Source organism: Schistocerca serialis, chromosome 4 (genome assembly GCF_023864345.2).
Source record: "Schistocerca serialis cubense isolate TAMUIC-IGC-003099 chromosome 4, iqSchSeri2.2, whole genome shotgun sequence".
In the NCBI taxonomy this organism is placed as follows: Eukaryota; Metazoa; Arthropoda; class Insecta; order Orthoptera; family Acrididae; genus Schistocerca; species Schistocerca serialis.
Window position 1 is genome coordinate 800,303,125 of NC_064641.1, and position 26,861 is coordinate 800,329,985.

General features: G+C 42.2%; 1 protein-coding gene across 1 annotated transcript in view; it reads right to left on the reverse strand.

The window, feature by feature from the left end:
- Positions 1 to 26,861, reverse strand: part of LOC126473389 (probable helicase with zinc finger domain) — a 143,890-nt gene that overhangs the window by 81,806 nt on the left and 35,223 nt on the right. Inside the window, exons 5-8 of the mRNA XM_050100397.1 lie at positions 24,105 to 24,315; positions 14,928 to 15,231; positions 12,262 to 12,368; positions 10,833 to 10,932 (exon numbers count right to left, since the gene is read on the reverse strand). Coding sequence (XP_049956354.1) covers positions 10,833 to 10,932; positions 12,262 to 12,368; positions 14,928 to 15,231; positions 24,105 to 24,315 — 722 coding nt within the window. The remainder of the gene's footprint in view (positions 1 to 10,832; positions 10,933 to 12,261; positions 12,369 to 14,927; positions 15,232 to 24,104; positions 24,316 to 26,861) is intronic.

The following is a 26,861-nucleotide window of genomic DNA, read 5'->3' on the forward strand; positions in this document are numbered from 1 at the left end:
AGAGGTGTACGTAACATCGCAGGTACACTCGGTTCTTACAACCCAGTAAATCGGCTGTGGCAGAGCATTGTATTGATTCTGGTCACTCTATGGTATATGAAAATGTCGAAATTCTGACTTCTGTTTCATCTTTCTGGGACTCCGTAGTAAAAGAGGCCATTGAAATCCGCTTGACGAAGAATTTAATTAATAGAGACAGCGGTTTCACATTAGATAAATCATGGAATCCGGCACTTTCAATATTGAACTTACAAAGACGTCGCTACAGTCCAGCTCCCAGGAATACATCGACCTCCCAGCATGGATCGAACGCGCAGCCATAGATGTAACTCATGCATATTGTACGTCTTTGCCGCCGATCAACATCACTGGCACCTTGTTTATCTGTGGCTGCATGCGCAGTGGCGCGGCCCGCGAGTTTAAAAGGATGGAGCGAGCGCTGGAGCGTCAGTCGTATGGCTCTCTCTGAAGATGGCTGAAAGGTATACAGCCGAAATATTAGAAGAAGAAGAAGCAGAATTTATGTGGCTGCATTCCCGAAACTTAATGGAGCAGAATTCAACACGTTGATTTTTTTCTGTGCAGCACAGACAAGGGAGTAAACAGAAATGAATCCATTAGAAGCGTTAGAAATTCAGTATTACAGGAGACTGCTGAGGACTTGATGTATTGTTCAAGTAAATAATGAGGATATACAGCAACAAGTCAACGAGGGAGTATATTTAATAAAGAACATAATGAATTAAAGTGACAGAATAGAACAGTTATTCACACATCATTACAAGACTCATTGTTGAAAACTGTAGTTTAAGTGTTGATGAAAGGAAAAAATCACAGCAGTATTGCTACCTACAAATAAATACTGAAGGCAGATTGTTGAGGATGATGGATGCTGCAGTTACGTAGAAATGAAGAATATAGCTGCAGGTAACAGGGCTAAACAACTACATCAAACCAACCTTACTGCTGACAACTAAAACAACGGAATTTATCTCAGGAGTTGTACAGTGTAGTAGCTTGGTATACAATGGGTATCAAATGACTGTGCATCTTTATAACCTGAGAGTTCTCATGTATGAACTTATAAAACACAAGCAATGTGATATTAAAGGTGCACTAAATTTGTTGAAAGGTGCAGCAAGGATGTCTTACTACACATATACCGTGTTTTATGGACTATAAGATGTTACAGGTTATAAGACACATTTTAATTTTTGAGCAATTTTTTTTAACATTTTTACCATTTATATTATTAGATTGCAAGGCCAGACTAAAACAATTCTTAGTTCATAAAACCAAACTGATCTTTAATATCCATGAAAACATCATCTGAACTTTCTTCTTCCTCCTCTTCCCATACAAGGTTGTCTTCACTTCCTCCGAGAGCATTATTTATGCCACACTTCTTGAAAGATCTAACAATAATGTCTTATCTCACTCTAGAACATGACTTTTATCCACTGACACACTTCTTTGATTGTAGGCAATTTTAAAACTCCCATCAGTGTGATTCATGTTGCATTTCATCCATTTGTTCCATTCCTCTCTCATACACACTTTAAATGGTTTATTTATTGAGGCATCAAGAGGTTGCAATTGTGAAGCATGTCTTCCCGGAATAACAAGCTCTGTACTTCCCTCTCTCAATTTATCTTTCACACGATTTTTCAAATTACTACTAAACTGATCTGGAACAAGACAAGAACTCTACTTCAATAAAGACCTTTCCTTCTCTCCCACACTCTGTTAATCCACAGTATCATATCAGCCTCATCCATCCAACCTTCTCATGTACATGAGCAACAACTGGCAGTATTTCGGAAGGTTTTGGCATTGTTTCATGCTTGAAAATGATCACTGGGTGCCATCAGCACAACATGAAAGGACAACAGTGTAGTGCATTTTTTCATGTCCACCTGTTTTTATAGTTACAGTTTTAGCACCTTTCACAGCAACAGTTCTGTTACTCAGCACAAAAAATGTCAGAGGCGTTGCGTCCATATTCGCTATTTGGCTTAGTTCGACACTGGTTTTCCTTCGGTGTTGAATAATAAAGCAATGGAAAGACAATATTTTCTCTTCATACTCTTGTGGCATTTTCTGAGAAATTTTGGTTTTCTTTCGCATGCTAAGCCCATGACACTACATAAACCTGTAGCACCAGCCAATTCCACCCTCAAAGTCTGTCAAGTTTCACTGTAGCACTAGTTTACGAGTGTGTATTTGAATCATTTTTGTATTAATTCCAACACCATTTTGATGGTGTCCTTTAATCCATTTCAATACGTCATCTCCTAGTTTGGGTCATTTTGCACTCAGTCCTTTATTTGCACATTTAGTCTTCCTCACTTTTTTTAGTTCTTCTTTACTAGGCCATCAATCACGAATGGTTTTTTTCTGTTGGTGAAGGCCCAAAATGCCCCTCAGTTTGTGTTTAATGTTTCAAACAGATTTTCATTCAGACCTACGTAAAATAGTAAAAATCATCAAATGAAAATGTTTCAATTTCACTGCCGTTTCTGTCTAATTACAACATGCACAGAGAAACAATTGAAAGACTAGTGGTCCATCCAGATGACAACATACTTTTTTCACAACTTTTTGCTCTTTATGTTTTAAATGTAAAATGGGTACCTTTTTATGATCCTCAGAGAAATGGGAATACAGTACTTCAGTGCAGTGAAAGAAAGAGATGAAAAATATTCAGACAACAATAAATGTGGTTAATGTGGGCAAACAGCAGCTCGAGTTAATCACGTAGACACTAGAGAGCCAATTCCTCCTGGAAACAACTGAAGTAGTGCTTGAAGGAAATATAAAATTGAAAGATTTTCAAAGCGAAGCAAGTATGAAAGTACTACTGAAAAAGTGATCCAAGGTAACTTGGTGCAGACAATTCTTCACAAAAGGATACTGGGAGTGTTATCCTTCTCTGACATACAATTTTGTTTCAGACTACTACTTCCTTGATAAATATTACCAGCAAAGGCGTCATAGAAGGGAAATCAGAAAGAAACTGCAGAAAACAACTGGCAAGAATAGAGTAAAATAACATCATAATATTGGGAGAAGAAGACCAAGGAAGAAGAAGACCAAGGAAAGAAGAAAAATAAAGCTTGGATGAGGACTTACTCCACAAAAGGAAGAAACTTATAAGAAAGAATAGAAAAAGCAGTGGCCAAGAAGATAGAAAAACATGAGAAAAGTATATTTCCATCAATTTGTGGAGCACTAATGTCACACAGTAACATGACATTAGTACAAGAATTGAACAACCAAATAAATTTCCCATAAAATAATTTTTTCATTCACAAATATAACAACAGTTGTGTTTCAACATTTCTATGTGGCATCCTTTCTGTAATATGTGCTTATTCAGCAGTGTTACTTGACAGTCTTTGTGGAGCTTGTCAGTTTAGGGGACACGTAATGGCAGGCTGAAACTGTGCATCAGCTGTTCAACTGAGAGAGTATAGAAAATCAACATAAGTGAAAAATTTTGCAAAGTTTCTGTTACATAATAAACAGTATCTGTATTTAATAAGGTACATGCACATTATCCTGTAGTTCTCTTTAAGATAAGAGCAAGAGTTATTGTCTCCACCTTACTGCTAAATTTGTTGCTTATAACAAGAAAGGAGCCCATGAGTATATTACCCACTGAACACTAGTAGCCATAAGCTTTAGTAATGAAGAAGTCTATGTGACTGTTAAGGGACTGCTTTCACTCATTTGATAGAATGTATTACAAATTGAAGAAATAAATAATAGATATCAACATCTGTAGCACCTCAGGGTATCCCAGGAGGAATCAATATTCAGGGATATGACAGGAACATTCATTTGAAGCAAAAAACTTCATATGGTTTCAAAGATGGAACACATTGAATGTACATTTGTTTTTGTATGTCTTACCCGCCCAACACCTTCGACATTTTATTCTAGCCCATCTTGCCTCATTACTTTCAATCTCTTTGCTTGGAATGTCTTTCTCCCATTAAACAAGCAGGTTGTGAGCAAAGTAGTGTGAGCGATTAGGCACGTATCACGAAGAAGCATCGGTTAACTGTGTTTGTACGCTTGCTGCCTAAAATGTCCCACATTTACAATAATGAAGAATATGCAGTTAGGAAATATGTTCACAGCTTCTGCCATGATAGTGCTCCTGCTGCTGTCAAAGAACAATGTCAGTGCTTTCCAATGAGTCGAATTCCTGATCATAGAGTATTTACCAGAATTTCAAGCACACTGTGTGAAAGTGTATTCTACCATTTATCCATTTTTCTTCTGAGCGTGTAGTTCAACAACTTGGGCAGCAACAGCAACACATTGTTGAAATGGCACATGGCGATTTTTTGCATGTATCAATGTCCCATGAACAAGTGTACGATGAACATTAAATGCAGAAAGCGTGTACCCATTTCACGTAGAGCAAGTTCGTAATCTCAGTATTGGCGATAATGCTACATGACTTGAATTGTCACTGGTTCAAAGACAACTGTCATTTGCTTCCATTAATACTATTCACTGATGAAGAGATGTTTACACGGAATGGAATTTACAAGTTCATTTTTCGATCAATGTTTCATGTGGTATGATTGGTAATACGTTGATAGATCCAGTCATTTCAGAAGAGCAAATTACTAGTATTGTTTGAAAAATTCATTAGCTGAACACCTTGAGGAAATTCTCCTGCCCCCACAGACTGCAATGTGCTTACAAGATGGCAGGGTCCCTCCACATTTTACCAGACGTATGAGGGAACATCCCAACTGCATCTACCTTAATCACCAGATTGGTTGTGGTAGTAAAATTAACTGGCCACCCAGATCACCAGACCTTACGCCATCAGATTTTTGTTTATGGAATTGGATTAAGTCCAAGATGTACAAACAGATGGTGAATATGCAAGATGAGCTGCTTGGTCATGTCACAGATGCAGCTGAACACATTAGAAAAGGTGCAGAGGCACTGACAGGCAACACAACGTGTTCTGCCACGAGTGCACCAATGTACGGAAGTTGATAGTGGGCTATTCTGGCATTTATTGTGCTGAGTACAATAGCTGTAGTGTAACGTGTATGATAATGTTTAGAGGCTAATGTGTCAAAAATACGTATTTTTCAACTGATACTTAGCACAATACATGTTGTAATGTTTTCAAACTGTTATACGTGTGTGAACTTGACAATGCATTGAATAATACAGAAGAAAAATAACAATGCACATTAAATGTTTTCTGTCCCGGAAACCATTTGGGAAAGGACATTTGTCCATAGGAAGTTTGTTTGCTTCAAATGAGCACTTCTGTCTGATCCCCGAATACTGATCAATCTTTCTGAGACCTTCTACACCTGTATGCTGCAGCATTAAAAACAGAAATTTGCAGCCCTAATTGTGTGAACAAAGTGCATTTCAAAATTATTACATTTGCAGCAGTGTTTGGAACCGCTGGTTTTACTGCATCAAACAGACTGAACCAAGATTTGTTACAGTTTACATACATTCAGCTACATGAAGAAAAATGTGATGCTGGAGGAAAAGCAATAAATGGAACTGAATGTTGTTGTTAACTATAAATGATCTCAGTACTGCTGATGCTACTACAAGAACCACGAGTTAAATGTTCTGTTCAATAGAAAATGTAGGAACAACAAACCGGATAGAAGATCACAATAATGGGAGATTTAAATGGGCATGTGGGCTATTTGGAAGTACTGGTAGTTGAAGGCTGGGAAAGAGAAAGGAGGAAGGGCAAAAATTGTTAGACATCTGTGAAAGGTGGGGGCTACCAGTCAGTAACACCTAGTTTAAGAAAAGGGAAGTCACAAGGTATCATGGTACTGACACGATTTGTTAAGTAACTCTGTGATAAACTACATAATACATGACCAGCACACACGTCAAGCTAATACCTTCCAAAGCCCTAAGCAGTGATCACTTTCTTTCAGTGGTGAGGCTGTGTAAAAAGGAAAAGGGGGCAGAACAACAGAAAAGAACAATAAGAGTGTGGAAATTGAAAGAAGCAAAATGTAAATAATTTCAGGAAATATTAAAGAACGACACACTGTGGAATACAATGCAGCCAGTAGATGAAAAGAAAGAAAGATCCAAAAGAATTATGGTGGAAACAGGACAAAAATTGTGTGTGAAAACCATTAATAAGAAAAAGTGGAAAGAAATACCCTGGTGGAAATATAGAGTAAGGAAGTAGGTTGCAGAGAAAAATAAAGCATTCCATATACGATTTCAGGACAGATCAGAAGCAGAACAAAAAAAAATACACAACATAGCAAAGAGACGGATAGCAGCAGAGAAGAGGAAATGGAAAGAATAGTGGACAAAAATTATGAAAAAGGACAGTGAGAGGAGTACAAAGGTCCTCTATGGAATAGGTTATGCCTAAGAAGAGAGACCTGATGGAAAGTGTCAGGATGATCAATAATGAATGAAAGGAAGTTGAGAAGATACAAAAATCAAGGAGATGTGGAAGGGATATGTTGAAGAGTTACTAAACACCAACGGAAATACGGAAGAGGAAAGTCGTGAGTCACGGAATGTAGAGGATGTCAAGCTGGACATAATCTGGACAGAAATAGAGAAATGACAGAGACAATCAAAGGATGAAATGCACTGAATGAGAAAGTATGGAGATGATGGAGCACAGTGGGTGCATCACGTCACGAGAACAGAAGAGAAAGAAAACGAGGACACGTGAACACTAGAAAAGGGAATCGTAGCACCAATTTTTAAGAGGGGTTTGCAGGAAACTTCATCAAAATTATAAAGGAGTTATTCTTATGCTGCCAAAGTATTTGAGAACATTCTGTAAAACACAGTACACAAGGTGGTAGGAGGAGGACAGAGACAGACAATATTGGTTTGGACCAAAAAGGTCAACAAAGATCTTATTTTTAATGTAAGGCAGAATTAAGACAGACATTACAAATGTGGTAAGAATATAATAATGGTGTTACTGGACATTGAGAAAGCATATGACAGTGTGAAGAAAGCAACATCTTTACAGAAGCAGAAAATGGGAATTCAAAGGCTGACTATGAGAATGAAAAAAATGTATCAAGGAAGTGAGTTGTGTAAAAGTAAGAGAAGACAGACTGGTTTGAAGAGAAAAATGGGCACAAGCAAGTGACTGCACTATCCCTCCTAGTTTTCATCAGCATTGCGGAAAGATAACGATGGGCAGTAGCATAAATAGGATACGAAAATAAGAAAGGAATGGCATGGGGAAATGGAGACAAAGAGCTACAAGAAAGTTTAAATGTGTGGGAGGAAGTGGCGGGTCAGTACGGATCAAAATTTGTTGTGAAGAAGGGCGAAATGACAGTGACAGGACTAAGAGGAAAGTAGCAATAGATGTAAATATTAGAGGACAAGTACTAAAATAGTGAAAATGTCAAGTACTTGGAAAGCATAATAGAAGATAGCAGGAGGAATAATATAAGGTAAGTGCACGGGGTAGTCAACCACGTAGATTTCTGCACTGTGTCCGAAGCCTGGTGTGGAGCAGGGATGTACTGCCAAAACGTAAGTGATGTATTATGTTCCAATACTCATGTATGCGTCAGAAATGTGAGTAATGAAGTAAGGCAAATGAGCAGCATACAGGCTTACGAGATGAAATTTCAAAGAAGCAGAACGGGGTGTACTGGAATGGATAGAGTAAGAAATGAGAAGACCTAGAAGAAGACCAAGAGACAGGATCACTGGAGAGAAGGAGCGTGTCATGGAGAGAGAATGGTGGTGTGAGGTCAGAATAGATGGAGAGGCTTATGTTCTTAAAAGATCCAGCACGTGTCTGAAAACTGTTAGTGGTACAATCATGTAGTGCGTCCTGGTACATTTCACCGTTTATTAACCTCACAAGTCACAGTCCATTACATGCAGTTTACACGTGCACACACACACACACACACACACACACACACACACACACACACACACACACACACACACACACACACACACACACAGAGAGAGAGAGAGAGAGAGAGAGAGAGAGAGAAGGTGTTTCACCACCTTCCACATGTAAAGGTTCTGAAAGTACAATATAGAGGGATTTTGTAACTTGTCTGGAGACATTTTGTTACTATTTGGTTCTTTCAGTTATTTCGTAAGTGAAGAACATAACTGAGCAAGAGTAAAATCTCTATATCAAGAAGAATTGATTTATTTCATAATGTTAAGTACTACGTGATATATTTTACATGTACTAACAAAAACAATCAATTATTGACAAAATTATTTAATTATTGAATATAATAGAGGGAAACATTCCACGTGGGAAAAATATATCTAAAAACACAGATGATGTGACTTACCGAACGAAAGTGCTGGCAGGTCGACAGACACACAAACATACACACAAACATACACACGAAATTCAAGCTTTCGCGACAAACTGTTGCCTCATCAGGAAAGAGGGAAGGAGAGGGAAAGACAAAAGGATGTGGGTTTTAAGGGAGAGGGTAAGGAGTCATTCCAATCCCGGGAGCAGAAAGACTTACCTTAGGGGGGAAAAAAGGACAGGTATACACTCGCACACACACACATATCCATCCGCACATACACAGACACAAGCAGACATTCAATTATGTCTGCTTGTGTCTGTGTATGTGCGGATGGATGTGTGTGTGTGTGTGCGTGCGTGCGTGCGCGCGCGAGAGAGTGTATTCCTGTCCTTTTTTCCCCCCTAAGGTAAGTCTTTCCGCTCCTTACCCTCTCCCTTAAAACCCACATCCTTTCATCTTTCCCTCTTTCCTGATGAGGCAACAGTTTGTTGCAAAAGCTTGAATTTCGTGTGTATGTTTGTGTTTGTTTGTGTGTCTATCGACCTGCCAGCACTTTCGTTCGGTAAGTCACATCATCTGTGTTTTTAGATATAAATTATTTAATTGGATAGATTTGTTGTAATAGGCAAGCTTTCAGAGCCAGTGGCTCCTTCTTCAGGTAGAAGGAAGAGGGGTGAAGGAAAAGGACTGGAGAGGTCTCGAAAAAGGGGTAGATTTTGGGAAAGTCACCCAGAACTGCGGGTACTTACTGTACAGGAAGAGAAGGAAAGACTTTTCCTTTCCTTCTCATCCCGTATGTTAGGTCTACCCCTTTTCCTAGACCTCTCCAGTCCTTCTCCTTCACCCCTCTTCCTTCTGCTTGAAGGAGGAGCCACTGGTTCCAAAAGCTTGCCAATTACAACCGTCTTTTATGTGTGTTCTGCCGCTGCTTGGTGAGCACATTTTTTATCCACCTAATTAAATAATTTTACATGTACTGTATGAGTAAACAGCTGTAATGGATCTGGGAGATGTTATTTTTTTTACCGTATTTGTCAATACCGAATTGTAAATGTTTTCTTATATTTTTTGTCAGAATTTAGCATAATTTGTCTTATTATATGTTAATTTACTTCTGTTTTTGAGAGTGAAAGCATATTGATTACGATTAGTAAATGTATCGAAGAATAGCAAAGAGACTGATTACAAGTGGAAGCTTGTGTGTTGTGCAAAACATCTTTGACACTGGAGTCGTCTTCGACTATAGTCAGTCGGCAGCTAACTCTTGGTGTGTGTTGACGGAAGAACAATGTGAAGGTCGCCGTCATAAATAATTTTCAATTATGTTACTATTTTTTTTTGTTGTATTAACTATAAAAAAGAAATTACATTTGAAGAAATGGTATTTGAAACACCAAAATGAGGCAAACACGTTGAACCACGTCTTTTCTGCAGCCGACAAAGATGCATTGTGGAATCATACTTAGACAACTGAAGCCAAGACTAATATCGCCTTGCAAACGTCTAATGGAAAAGGTACTGTCACGAAATATGGCAAATTTAAGTAAATAAAAAATAGTGACCATATTTTCAACTTGTGTCTTAGCCGGGATGCCATAATTTCAACTGTGTCTCAGCCGGGATGCCATATTTCACAGCCAATAAAGATACTGAGTGGTAAATGCAAAAATCATGCCTAACAGTAATCTCTTGGCTGTCTAATGACATACAAAGGAGACAAGTGTCACAACATTTGCTATATCTACAGACAGTGGACAGAATACTATAACAAATTTCTGGTAATTACAAAAAAAGACAATGCAGCATTTACTTTTATTGGTTCTGTAAAAAATTATAATTGATACTAACACACCTGAAGATGGTCACAAGTTATATGTAGGATTATTTAGTTGCTGTAACTGATATCTGCTCATTTGAGCGAATGCTGACTTTTTTTAATCGAGTGGACTGCTCCATACCATCTTTAAACTGCTTTATATACAGAACGATGGCAAATAACTTGTACGTGTAAGTGAGGAGTTATTGTCTTCTCTCAGTTGTTCATATAGAATAATTAGCCTGATTCTGATTCATGTAAAATAACTAGCCTGATTCGGACTTGCAGATGCAGATCACACAATTTCACTTAGATGGCATTCAACCTTCACTAATTAAATTGTACAGAAATCAGATATGTGTTTACACTGATTGTCTTACAATCATCAAATTCAATTGTAAATTAAAGTAATGGACTGGAAGGCTAGCAAGCAGTGACAAATACATGCTGGCTTATACTTTGCATCCCCCCCCCCCCCCGTCTCTCTCTCTCTCTCTCTCTCTCTCTCTCTCTCTCTCTCTCTCTCTGTGTGTGTGGGGGGGGGGGGGGGGGGGGAGAGGGAGGGAGGGAGGGAGGGAGGAGGATGAGGGGGGGCACACTTTCACGCACTCTGATACACAATTAATGAATATGGAACTGCTTATAATACTTTGCAACTGAACAAAGTGAGAAAAGAAAGGCAAGCTGTAAAAATAATGCAAACATACCTGTTGGAATGTGTACAGACTAGGATGTGTGTACCCGATTGCAAAAGTAAATGCTTGATGGCTTGTGCTAAAGTGTAAGTCTTCCCAGTGCCAAAGGGCCCTGAAAAAGAATAATGATTTCAGAAATATTTCCAAAGACAAAGCAACAAATTTTATATAAAGCTTTTTGCTGCCAAAGACGTGCTCTCCACACTCTATGCTGAAGCTGGCTTTTGTTACAGCTGTATTGCTTGCCAAATGCTGGTTCTCGTTCTGAGAAATGGCGTTCTGGCTGTTACAAAGTACTTATCATCCGATTTTAAGCCTATTACTAGCACAAAAGTTTGATTTTTGCACAGTTTATAGTTTGACATCTTTGCTTGATAAATGACTGAATTACTTTTCATTATACATCACAGTTACTGTACTACATAAAACACAGTGCAAAATTTTTAAGATTCTGCAGAGGTTAAAACGCATTGTGTAAACGTCGCAAACAGTTGATTTTAGCTCATACATTGCAGTGAATGAAATGTAGATAAGATATCGAAATTTTAATTAAAATTGAGAGCACAACAGTATCCCATTTCGTTTGAGTATTGGGTTTTATATCAACAGATGGCTGTGCGTGAGACACCGATTCACATCACAAATTGAAGGGCTATCAAACATTACATCTCAAACAATTCAAGATACCAAAATGAGGTTTTCTACAAATGATAGTGATGTGTCCACGTCTAACATGTGCTGAGGAACTGCATGATAACAAAATTCATTATATGAGCAAACTTGGGCCTAGTCTTTCCTTAATCAAAAGTGAGAGCCTGTTCTAAAGATTTTAAGTCATCGCGACAGATAGGATGCAATGAGGCATAAATGTTGCATGCTAAATACTCTGAACTCTTTTCTTCATTGAGATATGGAAATAAATCATCCGCAGCAGTGAGAGGTCAGCAACTAAGGATGCACATAGATGTCATATCACTGCAGGAAAACCCAAGTGGCCAACATACACACATCCATCCCATTTGGGAAACGGTGTAGAGGACGTGTATACGAGCCCAAAGCAGCGAAAGGCAGCCAAAGTGACTGACTGGAAAGTCTTAAGACCTCAAAAGGTGAAGATTACACATTTTCACATTTTTGTATACCACATAGTTGCGCATTTCACATGCTCCATGATGAACTTTATAGCTTCTTGTCAATTTCTACAGTTATCACTGCTGGGAGACTTTTTTTGAGAGATTCAACGGAATATTAGAACACATGTGAACATATTTCTCTCGTAACACTATATTAACTGATTTATTACAACTCAAGTTCAGCAATGAAAATCATTATCTGTATCAAAACTAAACAGCTAGTAGCTATTTTTACCTATTGTCTTTCATCAGACTATAAAACCATGTCAAGAATGAATGCCTTTGTAAAATGTCACACATTTACTTACCTATGATGAGAATTGGTGGCAGTGCGTAGGTGACTGGTGTTGTGATGGCAACAATAGCTTCCTTTTGCTTCAAGTTCAGTTTTGGGTCAAGAATATCACTCCATTGCCTAAGGAAGGGAAAAAAATTACACTCTCAAATATTAGGCATACATAAGTGTAAAAGTGATGACTTTATCCCATTATCCCAGTTTTTGCAACTGTTAATTCCTCCCTGACAGAGGAAAGTGGGATAGAATCAGGAAGTTAGGGAAAGGAGCCACCGAGATTGCGAAATGGGGGCCCCACCTGTAGTGAAGGCAAGGATAGCATTTTCCACATCTCTTCAATGGAACTGTTCACATCACATCACATTTAATACATTTTTATTTATGAGTAATGTTATATCCACATGCTATAACCACATAATCTCTATTTTGCCCCTCTTCTGGGCAGAAAGAACCATTTTCCTCATTTCAATGCTTTTGTTGGTATACAAAGAAAATTTTCTTTTGTAAAAATTTTGGGCTGCAACATCGTTTGAAACTTCTTAATTATGTCACAAAAAATCCAATATTTTGTTTTTAGGTAATCTCTTGGGCTGTACTATTATATGAAGTACAGGTTAATGAAATCTAAACTTCCAGGAGATAGGGTTGGGTGTGGGGGTGGGGAATATGAGTGAGAATTTTTAAAAGGGAACAATTAAAACTTTGAATCAACTCACACTGAGACATACTTATCAATGTTATTTTAAAAGGTTTTGTTAGTTTTGAATATTGCATTAAATGCTCAATAAAATAACTGTAATGACCAAAAAATGAAAGGCTGCCAGAGAAAGAAAACAAAATCCACCAAATATGAATATTAGCTATAAGTCTTGTAACTTAGGTAGAGGAAAACAGTGCAAGATGCTTTCGTCAGTTCAACAAAAGGTCACAAGCACCGAGACATCGCTGATTTCAGCTGCACCAATTGTGAATTTGAGGTCCTCAAATGCCAAACAAAGCTCAGTTCATGAGTTTCAATGAGCAAGGGTGCCCTTGGGTGGCTGAGCCTAAAGCAAAGACTGTCAGTCTCTGTTAACTTCATGCACTAAGAAGGACTTGCAAAGTTTGCCTGGATGTACCTCTATACAGGGTTCCAACATGCATTTGTCTACCTGTACCTATGTCTCTATGTCACGTGCACTGCGAGTAGTACTTGAATCTGAAGAATTAGTTAGAAAAATAGAATCTGGCACTTCCATGGTTTGTGCCATGCACTACTGTACCCAATTTTCAACTAATAATATTATGAAAAGGATAGATGCTACTCACAATGTAGTGGAGACGCTTAGTTGCAGACTTGCACAACAAAATAACTGTCAGAGAGGGAGCTTCCGGCCAACAAGGCCTTTGTCAAAAATAAACAACACAACACAACACAACACAACACAACACACACACACACACACACACACACACACACACACACACACGACCACAGTCTCTGTACTGTATCAGTCGTGTGTGAGTTGTGCGCACCTGTGTGTGTGTGTGTGTGTGTGTGTGTGTGTGTGTGTGTGTGCGCGTGTGTGTGTTTTGTCTATTTTCAACAAAGGCTTTGTTGGATGGAAACTCATTCTCTGACAGTCTTTTTGCTGTGCACAACTGTGACTCAGCGTCTCCTCTATATGGTGCGTAGCAACTATCATTTTCATAGTACTGTTACATTCTATCCTGGATTTTCCATTCTTCAGTTCTCAACTAAGTTACAGGCCAAGACAGCCATTTATTCTGGTATAAGTGATTGGAGAATCTAGTAAATCTCATCTATGTTTTTGCAAATAAGCATCTGTGTTCTTTGCATGTTCCGTGCTAACACATGAAAAAGCAATAAATGAAGCAGACTAGTGCGCCAACCCTGAATGTCTGTGTGTGCTTCTAAATGTAGGTAGGTCACACCACACGTTGGGTTATGACGTAACCAGTGTCATCTTTTGTAAATTATAGTCAGTGAAAGTAACTAATTCCAAGACTTATGTTGCAATTTTAGTCACCGAATATTCTAAGGCACAGAAATGAAGATCTGAAAACTTAATCATATAGCCTGGGAAATTATGTCCCATACACTGGATATGCAAAGGCTTCCTACAGCAAAATCTTTCATTTTCTAAATATTTCACTATTTGAAATAATGTTTCTTACTTCATAGTATCTACATGTGCACTTGTCACTAAAAGAATAAAAGAACAAGTTGGCATCAACATGATTTTTTTTCCTTTTTCAAAATCAGATCCCAAGTATGAAAAAAAACATTCTTATTACTCTCCATGTTATTGCAAAATTACACCACTACATCATATCAAGAGTGGAAAAGATACAAATAGCCATTGCCTTTGAATCTTTTGTTAATGTACTAAAACCTCTGCTGTAACTCAGAAGAGTAGGGTGTGGTCGGAATGGGAAGGCGGTGTGGGGGGTGGCCGGCAGCATGACAATCATTTTCAAATCATGAGCAACACTTCCTATGTCAATTTTGTGTCACAATTAGATAGTTATTTGGCAGTAAAAGGATAACAACAGATGCAAACCTAAGCAATAATCATACTCAGTAAATTTATAACAACATAATCTGGACTTAAATTCAGCATTTTAATCACTTTTATGCAAAACCAAAACTAGAATGTAAGTAAAATATTTGTAAACCTTTGAGGTGTCCATGGTATGCTTGGCTCCAGGTAAGTATCTGGGAAGATAATCCGGAAGTCTGACATTTTATCAACAGCATAATGCCACTCACAGTACGGTATACGATTCAGTTGAAATTGCACATCAGCTCTCAGATCAGTATCTGGTCTCAACTGAAGAGATCCAACAGTGTCAGCCGACAAACGCAAATAAATGATATTTTTTCCCTTATCTTCAACAAGTGCCTCATACACCACTCTGAGTTTGTTCACAGCTGCTCGGTCTCTGTCTTCTGCCATTGCAGACTGACCTTTGTTTTTATCTGTAAACATAAAACTTAAATTACTACAATTTATGATAATTGGTGACGGCATGAAGTATGGAAAGTATCAACATATGTAAAGAATCTGACAGTTATAGTTTCCTTCATTATGTAGCTATTTTGTTCGATATGATATAGAGCCCTTATTGAGCGTTTTGTAGTCACTGCTGATAATCACGCATTGTAAACAGTCATTGGCTTACTGCAAAACAAATATTAACAGAATGAGAGTAAAGCAATGCATCATTTTGTGAGGTGTACTCAAGTAGGTCACATGAAGGAATATTGCTTACATCATGCAGATGTCTGGATTTAAACCCGAGTTTGGTACACAGCTTTCATCATTCACCAAGATTCAACATGATGCACACTGCAGTACAAGAGGTAGACATAAAGCCATAACTATGACCTCGAAAAATGAAGTTGGGTTATAAATTGTTTATTGGTAGATACAAGGTGTGATCAGAAAGTAATGGGAATTTTTGTTTTTAATCAACAACATTAACTTTGTACCCTCAAAGTAACCCCCCTTGGATAGAATACACTTATGCAGTGCTCTTTCCAAACCTGGATGCATGTCTGGAATTAACTTTTCATTACAGTATTCAGCTCCATCAGCGATTTTGTTTTTATCTCGTCAATGGTGACAAAACGACACCCTATCATGGTTCTCGTCAGCTTGAGAACAGAAAGAAGTTGCAGGAGCCCATGTCTGGCAATATGGTGGCTAGGCAACATAACAGTTCTGCTTTTTGTCAAAAAATTACAAACAAGCATTGAGATGTGAGTAGGAGCATTATCATGATGCAATTTCCATGAGTGGTTTTACCACAATTCTGGTCTTTTTTTTCCGGTAGCTTCACACAAATGACAGATAACTTCCAGGTAGCATTCCTTATTGACAATACAACCAGACAACAGGAACTCATTATGCACTATGCCATAGTAAATGGGGGGGGGGGGGGGGGGGGGGGGCAGCGGGGGAAGCCCAGTGAGAAGAATCGTGACAAGTGATCTAACTTGTGGAATTGTTTTCAGTCTTCGATCTTCACTCTTCAGGCAGTTTCCATTGGGACAATTGGGCCTTGGTTTAGGCATCATACCCATATATCCATGTTTTGTCACCTGTTATAATTTTCTTTATAAGTTCAAGAACATTGTTGAATTCATTCGGCAATTCCTGAGCAATGTCTAAGTGATGTCATTTTTGGTCAAAATTCAACGATTTTAACAAACTTTGGTGCTATACGTTTCACGTCCAAAACATCCAAAAAATATTGCTAGGCCTGAGCCAAAGGATGTGCCTAGATTATCAGTAAGCCCTGTGATGGTGATTCAGAAATTTTCCAGAAGCATCGTCTTTACTCCTTTTGCATTGTAGCCAGTAATTGTTGCTCTGAGCTGTCCATAGTGATGGTTATCATCAACGCCTTCTCGACCCTCTTTGAAACATTTATACCACTCGTAACTTCTTGTCTTACTCGTAGTAGAGTCAGCAAATGCCACAGTCAACATTTTGAATGTGATGGTGTGCTTTATTCAATTTTTCAAGCAAAATTTTCTGAAAATTCCTTGATCCATCTTTTTCAAAAGTAAAAATTTGCCAAGCACTTAAAAACGTGTAACCTTTTCGACTTTCAACAATAAACTAAATACCTAAAACAGCTCAAAATGCAAACATACAAGAGGAACATGTGTACCAACAAGTTAATTTTTTTTAAGATCATATGGATAAAGTCCAAGAAATTAAAAAGTTCCTGATACTTTTTGATCATACCTCTGCACTTCTTTTACACAATGAAATCCCACACCACAGTACCATAGCATACTGCTAAAGTAGCCAAAACAAAACAGTGGAGCCCAATGACAAGATAGAGATGGACTGCACCATATTGTTTTTGCTACTCTAGCAGTATGCTACAGTACTGTGGTGCAGCAGTATGCTACAGTACTGTGGCGCTGGGATTTCATTGTATACCAGGACTGCAGAAATTTACCTGCAAAGTTAAAAAAGAAGCTAATTACGTAACTATTTTTTTTGTGGGGATGATTAAAAATTTATGATTACCCTTGCAATATGTGGAATATTACCATCCAAAATATAATTACTTAGTTGCAATGAGTATGGGAGTAGATATTGCTGTTAATTATCAGAGACAGACAGAAGTTGAAATACGTTGATTTGTTGCCAAATTCTGAAAATATATGATCGCATCATTTTCATCAGATACCAGAAGCTAGACCAAAATGAAAGTTTAGTTCAGACTTTAGTTTGAATTAGAAATAGGCACACTTATGTAGGTATACACAATTTTTCTCTTTTAAATATGAAATTACTGAGCTTTTTAGTAGCTTCAACAATACAGGAGAAACTTACACAAATGTTTTTTTTTCTACGTAGAATGAAGCAATAGCAATATTATACCATGTCGAATTGAAACATATAACCTAACTTAATATACCAAAATTTCTACTGTTACTATGAATAGTCACGCAGCCTGTGCTCGGGTCTCTAAAGCAAGAATGTCAACAGAAGACCAACACGCCCCAAAATACATTTCCAGTGTAACATTGGTGTTGGGTGCCTTCTGGCTCAACAGGTAAGTTTCAGATCTTTACTGTGGCCTTTTTCCACATAATATCAATAAATTGAAATTACCAGACTCAGTATGAGGCAAGACAACTTCAAAATTAAATAAAAAGGTAAAATCTGTGGTTCTCAGGTCGAGAAAGGGCTTTTGGCCTGACTGTAGGTATACTGCAGCCTTTCATTCGCTGCTATACTAGGAGGAGGAGGAGGAGGAGGAGGAGGAGGGAGGTAAGCCCATCACCGCAGGCACCGTTTACCCCCAGGGAAGATCCCCTGTACCTAGTTGGGTAGTAGGCCAAGAGGACCTGGGATCGCACTGGAGGCACCCGAAGAGCAACAGGGCTGGAGTGTAGTGCTCCGGAAGTTTCAAATTTAATAATGATAAATATTCCCAACATTTTTTTTTTCCAAATAATACACACAGATAATCCTACATCTGAGACATGTATATGTTATACAAACTGTTTAACATATTGACATATTCCAGATAATAACAATCTGCTGTACATGTGATGTATGCAACAAGAAACAAACTACCTTAAACTTGCTCTGAAATAGTAAGGGGCTGTATTGATATTGCAAGGACTTATGGACTTGAAATTTAATATTTTACAATTATAGTCTCTCTACTATATTGGTGTGATGGTGGGCTCTGTTATATTTAATGACATGCTACCTAAAGAAATGGAAGTCTGATATTTTACGTCCTATCGATACAGACAGGAAAAATTTGCGAAAACAATAACCTGAAAAATACTATGAAATTAGCAGCTTTAGGGAAATAATGCAAAATCAGCGATTTTTACAAGATATCATGAAATTTTTCCCCCATATAAAAATGTTACAGTATGAATCTGAGGATCGCAGTTCACTAATATTCGTAACTTATAGTTATGAAAAAAAAGGATGGGGGGGGGGGGCAGAAAAGGAACACCAAATGTGGCAAAACATAATACTTAAATTGGGAAAAAACAGCTGGGGGGGTGGGGTGGGGGTGGGAGAGGGGAGAATTATGCTGAATTTGACAAGAAAAAATGGCAACAAATTTTGCAAAAAAATAACATCAAATTTGTCAAGAGACACTGGATTTTGCAAAAATAGCAACACATTTGCAAAAAAATAGCAACAAAACTGTCAAAAATAGTGATGAACTCGGCAAGAATAACAACAAATCTGACCAAAAATAACATAAAATTTGCAAAAAAAAAAAAAAAAAATTACCGAATTTGGTTGTAAATAAAATAATTTTTTCCTTTCCCTACCTGTCAGTGGTGGGATACCTGGAGGTTGAGATGAAACCATGTTTGGGCAAAAACGGTACAGGAAAAACTGCTGCCTTTTCTATGGAATTATCCTTGCATTTACTTAGGGTAACTGCAGAGAGGACTGAACCCTATTTCTCTCAAATACAAGTCCCAAGCCATAACCACTATATCACCTTACTCTATACTTCTACATTAATTATGACAAAAATGCCCAACTGTAAGGAAGACTTCTATGGAGGGAGAATATTTTTCAGGTTAAGTGGTCGGTTGACACTATTAAAATATTTTACCTTCATATTTAGAAATAATGTAATTTATATCACAAATTCCATTTTGGCACTCCACACAAAGACAATAATAGGACTAACTTACAAGCCACCACTTTTTTCTGTTCGAAAAACTCCGAAGCATTAATAATTTCATGCCAATGGGGTGTCGGAGCGAAATGAAGTTGGCATACCTGCACATACCTGTGTTTAATGTGTTACTGCCTTTAGTTCCATTGTTGTTTGTCAATCAGTTATTGTTCAGTACCGTATTGAATAGAACGTTGTGTGGCACAGTTTGCAAATTATGAGATCGCAGAGATAGAGGAGCAATGATTCTGTATTAAATTTTGCATGAAACTCACAAACATCTTTACAGAGAGACACTAAATGATGCAGGAAGCCTAGGGTGATCAGTGGTTAAGTCATACTCAGTGTTATGAATGGTTGGTACAGTTTAAAAATGGCCAGACAGAAGTTAAAGTTGACCCTCAGTCAGGAAGCCCTTCAACATCTACTGATGGCACTCATGTAGGAAAATCAATGAAATTGTGTGTGCCAATCAGGGACTGACTGTCCAAGAAATTACAGAAGAATGTAACATTTCAGTTGGATCATGTCATGAAATCATAACACAGCTTCATGTTGTCACCAAGTTCATCCCATGACTCATGAGTCAAGACCAGAACCTTGCAATCTGTGAAGAGCTTCTGGACTGCGCAAATGAGGGGGAGAGGGGGAAGAGAGGGGGAGAGTGGGGGAAGAGAGGGGGAAGAGAGGGGGAAGAGAGGGGCAGGGGGAGAGGTGGAAGAGAGAGGGGAGAGGGGGAGGGAGGGGGAGAGGGGGAGGGGGAGGGAGGGGGAGAGGGGGAGGGAAGGGGAGAGGGGGAGGGGGAGGGAGGGGGAGAGAGGGAGGGAAGTGGAGAGGGGGAGGGAGGGGGAGGGAGGGGGAGGGGGAGGGAGAGGGGGAGGGAGGGGGGAGAGGGGGGAGAGGGGGGAGGGAGAGGGAGGATAGAGGGGGAGATAGAGGGGGAGAGAGGGGGAGGGAGGGGGAGGGAGAGGGGTGGAGAGGGGGGAGAGGGGGGCAGAGGGGGGAGAGGGGACAGAGGGGAGAGAGGGGGGAGAGGGGGGAGAGGGGGGGATAGGGTGGAGAGGGGGGAGAGGGTGGAGAGGGGGGAGAGGGGGGAGAGGGGGGGAAGGGGGGATAGGGTGGAGAGGGGAGAGAGGGGGGAAGAAAGGGGGAGAGGGGGGAAGAGAGGGGGAGAGTGGGGGAAGAGAGGGGCAGGGGGAGAGGGGGAAGAGAGGGGCAGGGGGAGGGGGGGAAGAGAGAGGGGAGAGGGGGAGGGAGGGGGAGAGGGGGAGGGGGAGGGAAGGGGAGAGGGGGAGGGAACGGGAGATGGGGAGGGAGGGGGAGGGAAGGGGAGGGGCAGGGAAGGGGAGAGGGGGAGGGAGGGGGAGGGAAGGGGGAGAGGGGTGGGGGAGGGAGAGGGGGGAGGGGGAGGGAGGGGAGGGAGAGAGGGTGGGAGAGAGAAGGGGATAGAGGGGGAGATATAGGGGGAGAGAGGGGGAGGGGGAGGGAAGGGGAGAGGGGGAGGGAGGGGAGAGGGGGAGGGAGGGGGAGAGGGGGAGAGGGAGGTAGAGGGGGAGGGAGGGGGGGAGAGGGGGAGGGGGAGGTAGAGGGGGAGGGAGGGGAGGGAGGGGAGGGAGGGGGGAGGGAGGGGGGAGAGTGGTGAGAGAGAGGGGGGAGGGAGAGGGGGGAGAGAGGGGGGAGAGAGAGGGGAGAGAGAGGGGAGAGAGAGGGGTGGAGAGGGGGCCAGAGGGGGGGAGAGGGGGGGAGAGGGGGGAGAGGGGGGAAGAGAGGGGGAGAGGGGGGAAGAGAGGGGGGAGAGGGGGAAGAGAGGGGGAGAGGGGGGAAGAGAGGGGGAGAGGGGGGGAGAGTGGGGGAAGAGAGGGGGAGAGTGGGGGGAGAGACGGGCAGGGGGGGAGAGGGGGAGGGGGAGGGAAGGGGAGGGGGGAGGGAAGGGGAGAGGGGGGAGGGAAGGGAGAGGGGGGAAGGGAAGAGGGGGAGGGAGGGGGAGGGGGAGGGAAGGGGGAGGGGGAGGGAGAGGGGGAGGCAGAGGGGGAGAGGGGGAGGGGGAGGGGGAGGGGGAGGGAGAGGGGGAGGGAGGGGAGGGAAAGGGGGAGGGAGGGGAGGGAAAGGGGGAGGGAGGGGAGAGAGAGGGGGATAGAGGGGGAGAGAGAGGGGGAGGGAGAGGGGTGGAGAGGGGGAGAGGGGGGCAGAGGGGGGAGAGGGGAGATAGGGTGGAGAGGGTGGAGAGGGGGGAGGGAGGGGAGAGGGGGGAGGGAGGGAGAGGGGGAGAGGGGGGAGGGAGGGAGAGGGGGAGAGGGGGGAGGTGGAGAGACGGGAGGGAGAGGGGGAGAGGGGGGAGAGGGGGGAGGTGGAGAGACGGGGGGAGGTGGAGAGACGGGGGGGAGGTGGAGAGACGGGGGGGAGGTGGAGAGAGAGAGACGGGGGGGAGGTGGAGAGAGAGAGACGGGGGGAGGGAGAGAGAGAGACGGGGGGAGGGAGAGAGAGAGACGGGGGGAGGGAGAGAGAGAGACGGGGGGAGGGAGAGAGAGAGACGGGGGGAGGGAGAGAGAGAGAGACGGGGGGAGGGAGAGAGAGAGACGGGGGGAGGGAGAGAGAGAGAGACGGGGGAGGGAGAGAGAGAGAGACGGGGGGAGGGAGAGAGAGAGACGGGGGGAGGGAGAGAGAGAGAGACGGGGGGAGGGAGAGAGAGAGAGACGGAGGAGGGAGGGAGAGAGACGGGGGGAGGGAGGGAGAGAGACGGGGGGAGGGAGGGAGAGAGACGGGGGGAGGGAGGGAGAGAGACGGGGGGAGGGAGGGAGAGAGACGGGGGGAGGGAGGGAGAGAGACGGGGGGAGGGAGGGAGAGAGACGGGGGGAGGGAGGGAGAGAGACGGGGGGAGGGAGGGAGAGAGACGGGGGGAGGCAGGGAGAGAGACGGGGGGAGGGAGGGAGAGAGACGGGGGGAGGCAGGGAGAGAGACGGGGGGAGGGAGGGAGAGAGACGGGGGGAGGGAGGGAGAGAGACGGGGGAGGGAGGGAGAGAGACGGGGGGAGGGAGGGAGAGAGACGGGGGGAGGGGGAGAGAGAGACGGGGGGAGGGGGAGAGAGAGAGAGAGACGGGGGGAGGGGGAGAGAGAGAGAGAGACGGGGGGAGGGGGAGAGAGAGAGACGGGGGGAGGGGGAGAGAGAGAGACGGGGGGAGGGGGGGAGAGAGAGACGGGGGGAGGGGGGGAGAGAGAGAGACGGGGGGAGGGGGGGAGAGAGAGAGACGGGGGGAGGGGGAGAGAGAGAGAGACGGGGGGAGGGGGAGAGAGAGAGAGAGGCGGGGGGAGGGGGAGAGAGAGAGAGAGACGGGGGGAGGGGGAGAGAGAGAGAGAGGCGGGGGGAGGGGGAGAGAGAGAGAGACGGGGGGAGGGGGAGAGAGAGAGAGAGACGGGGGGAGGGGGAGAGAGAGAGAGACGGGGGGAGGGGGAGAGAGAGAGAGAGACGGGGGAGGGGGAGAGAGAGAGAGACGGGGGGAGGGGGAGAGAGAGAGAGACGGGGGGAGGGGGAGAGAGAGAGAGACGGGGGGAGGGGGAGAGAGAGAGACGGGGGGAGGGGGAGAGAGAGAGACGGGGGGAGGGGGGGAGAGAGAGACGGGGGGAGGGGGGGAGAGAGAGACGGGGGGAGGGGGAGAGAGAGACGGGGGGAGGGGGAGAGAGAGACGGGGGGAGGGGGAGAGAGAGAGACGGGGGGAGGGGGAGAGAGAGAGACGGGGGGAGGGGGAGAGAGAGAGACGGGGGGAGGGGGAGAGAGAGAGACGGGGGGAGGGGGAGAGAGAGAGACGGGGGGAGGGGGAGAGAGAGAGACGGGGGGAGGGAGAGAGAGACGGGGGGAGGGAGAGAGAGACGGGGGGAGGGAGAGAGAGACGGGGGGAGGGAGAGAGAGACGGGGGGAGGGAGAGAGAGACGGGGGGAGGGAGAGAGAGACGGGGGGAGGGAGAGAGAGACGGGGGGAGGGAGAGAGAGACGGGGGGAGGGAGAGAGAGACGGGGGAGGGAGAGAGAGACGGGGGGAGGGAGAGAGAGACGGGGGGAGGGAGAGAGCGAGGGGGAGGGAGAGAGCGAGGGGGAGGGAGAGAGCGAGGGGGAGGGAGAGAGCGAGGGGGAGGGAGAGAGCGAGGGGGAGGGAGAGAGCGAGGGGGAGGGAGAGAGGGAGAGACAGTCACTGTACTGTTAGGGCTTGAGAAGAATTGCCTATGCAGACTAAAGCAGTACACACTCAAAAGTCGTGAGGGATAGCTAGAAGCCTGAAAGAATCTAGAGCTGCTATTTATTTCTCTTGTCAACTGAAACAATTACTTCTAAAATTCAAAATTTGTATATAAAATATAACACCAACCACAAAAACACAAACCACACAAAGAAACTATTGTTAATAAAGGAAACAGAAAATAAAAGGTATTCTCTCTGTCTCCCTCATCACTTCACACACAGAACAACCCATCTGGACTGTTACTGTACAGGTGATACTTTTGCAAGTGAGACATTAACTGAGGTTAGCATTATGACTTCCTGTACTTGATCAACTTGCAGCAGCAAGTAAAAATTTTATCCTTGAACTCCATAGTTCAATCTATCACAAACAGTGAACACTGAAAATACTTTTGAAATAATATAATCACATAAAAACTATTATAAATATTACCTGATCCAGTTACAGAGAGCAGTACTGTGGTGCAGTTATTCAGAATCAGTCGTCCAGCAGATGTGTCCTCAGAAACATCTTTTCCAAGGTTCAAAACAGCAAATAATTCTCCAGGCCGTGCATACTTAGCTGTACTTGCCGATGTACCACTAGGAGCAAGCAAATAGCAACTTGCCAAGTGAAGCTTTGCTGTCAAATTGTATAATGCCACCTAGAATGTCATCATGAAAGAAAATATCATTAATTCATAAATAATATACAAGAGGCATTTGTTACTGCAGAAAAGACTAATTTTATTTAAAAGAAATAATGTTTAAATTTATTTTATTTAAAAGAAATAAAATGTAACAGTATGAGATCATTTAGGTTTAACAACATCATGTGAAACAGGAGATACCAAGATACCAAGGAACAATTAGAGCAAGAGATGGCAGAATGCAAAAGCAAGACAATCAAACAAATAAGCCAATGCTTCATATTTCAGTAGTTTTTTTTTAATGTTGCTATCATGGACTGTGGTCCAAAGATTAGTCTGATGTATCTCCACACTAGATTATCCTGTGCAAACCTCTTCATCTCCAAATATTTCTTGCAGCTTATATCCATTTGAACTTGCTTACTGTATATGTCCTTGGCTCCCCCTCTACAATTTTTACCTCTCACACTCCCATTCAATACCACACTGACAATTCCTCAGAATACGTCCTATCAGCCAATTCAGTCTTTTGGTCACATTGTGGCATACATATCTTTGTTCTCCAATCTGATTCAATAATTCCTCATTAGTAACACAACCTATCATTTAATCTTCAGGGTTCTTCTATAACACCACATTTCAAAAGCTTCTGTTCTCCTTTTGTATGAATGGCTTATCGCCCATATATCACTTCTGTACAACGGTATACTCCAGGCAAATATCTACAGAAAAAACTTCCTAACACTTAAATTTATATTCGATATTAACAAGTTCTTTTTTTTTTCAGAAATACCTTCCTTGCTATGCCCAGTTTCCATTTAATATTATCACTTACAAAGTGTAGGTGTGGTATTATTAGGTCATAAGAGGATACCCTGTTAGATGTCAGCCAGGTGAGGGCAAAAACTGTGAGTAATCTGCCTGTTTCTACTCTACTAATAAAAACACCTTCTCATGTGTGTTTCCAGAAAATGGAATCTGAAGTTCCACAACAATATGTTTAGCCTCCAATGCCACAAAACAGAGAGAGGGAGAGGGAGGGAGGGAGAGAGAGAGAGAGAGAGAGAGAGAGAGAGAGAGAGAGAGAGAGAGAGAGAGAAGAGGGGCAGGTGGAGGAGGATTTGTTAGTTCTCCCAAGAAGAGCTTTGCCTGGAACCTTTGCTGTTAATCATCATTTATGATGTGTCTACTCCTGCTCTATTTGGAAAATTCTGATCTATCTTCATACAGGTTCTCTGTGTATGTCAAGAGAAAGATCTGTTATGTAATCTAATCTATTCATATGATGAAAAACTTCTCATTATGGAGACCAAGTAAACTGCAGCAAAATCGTAATTTCTGCAGTCTATGTCCGTATTTAGAAAACAACACTAATAGTTTTATTGCAATGATGTTATACCTATAACCTGTCACTGTCTTATACATACAAACAATGGGAAGTTTTCAAGAATGTATCCATTACATTCAACTGATCTTCCAAGTTCTTTCCTATATCTGATAGAAATGCAGTGCCTCAGTGTACAGACTGAATAACATGGGAGATAGGCCACAACTCTGTCTCACTCGCTTCTCTACTACTGCCTCACTTTCACATTCCTCAGCTCTACAGCTGTACCCTGTACAAGTTGTAGATAACATTTTACTCCTCTATTTTATTCAGACTACCTTTAGAATTTTGAACAGTGTACTCCAGTCATCACTGTCAAAAGTTTTCTCTGAATATACAGACATAGCTATACCTTTTTTCATCGTATGTTTCAAAATAAGTCTTAGGTTCAGTATTGATTCGCATGTTCCTACATTTCTGTGGAACCCAAACAGATCTTTCACAAGGACTTTGTAAATAATTCATGTCAGTATTTTGTAACCACGACTTTTTAAATGGATAGTTCAGTTAATATTCACACCGATCAGTATGCACCTACTTCAGAATTAGTATTATTATATTCTTCCTGAAGTCTGGTTTGCCAGTCTTTGATAGAAATACTATGTCAACAGCAAACCTTATAGTTTTTATTTCTTCCTCTTCTTTGATACATACCACGTGGGATACTTTTGTCATAACTGGTGCTCCCAAGGATCTCAAGAGTTCTGAGGGAATGTAGTTTGCTGCAGGTGCCTAGTTTTGACTTATGTCTTTCAGTGCTCTGTTAAATTATTTTTGCGATATTAGTTCTCCCATCTCTTCATTTACTTCCTCTTCTCTAATACTGTCTTCAAGTTCATTTCCCTTGCATAGATCCTCTAAACATTTCTGCCATCTTTCAGCCTTCTCTTTTTGGCTTACAAGGGAAACTCCCCACTGAAACCCCCTTAGATTTAGTGGTAAGATGGCCCAGAGGATAGTCCGTCAAAAACTGAACACAGATCAAGCATGAGAACAGGAAGAAATTGTACTAAACTGCGAAAAAAAGCAAAATGGAAACAGTGAATGGTCCAAGAACAAGAAATGCAATAAAGAGCAACCTTCGATAGCAATGACGTCATGAGTAAGTGATGGTGTTGGAATGCCTAACGGGCGAGCCACATTCAAAGCTCCCTCGTGGGATTTATTTTTTATT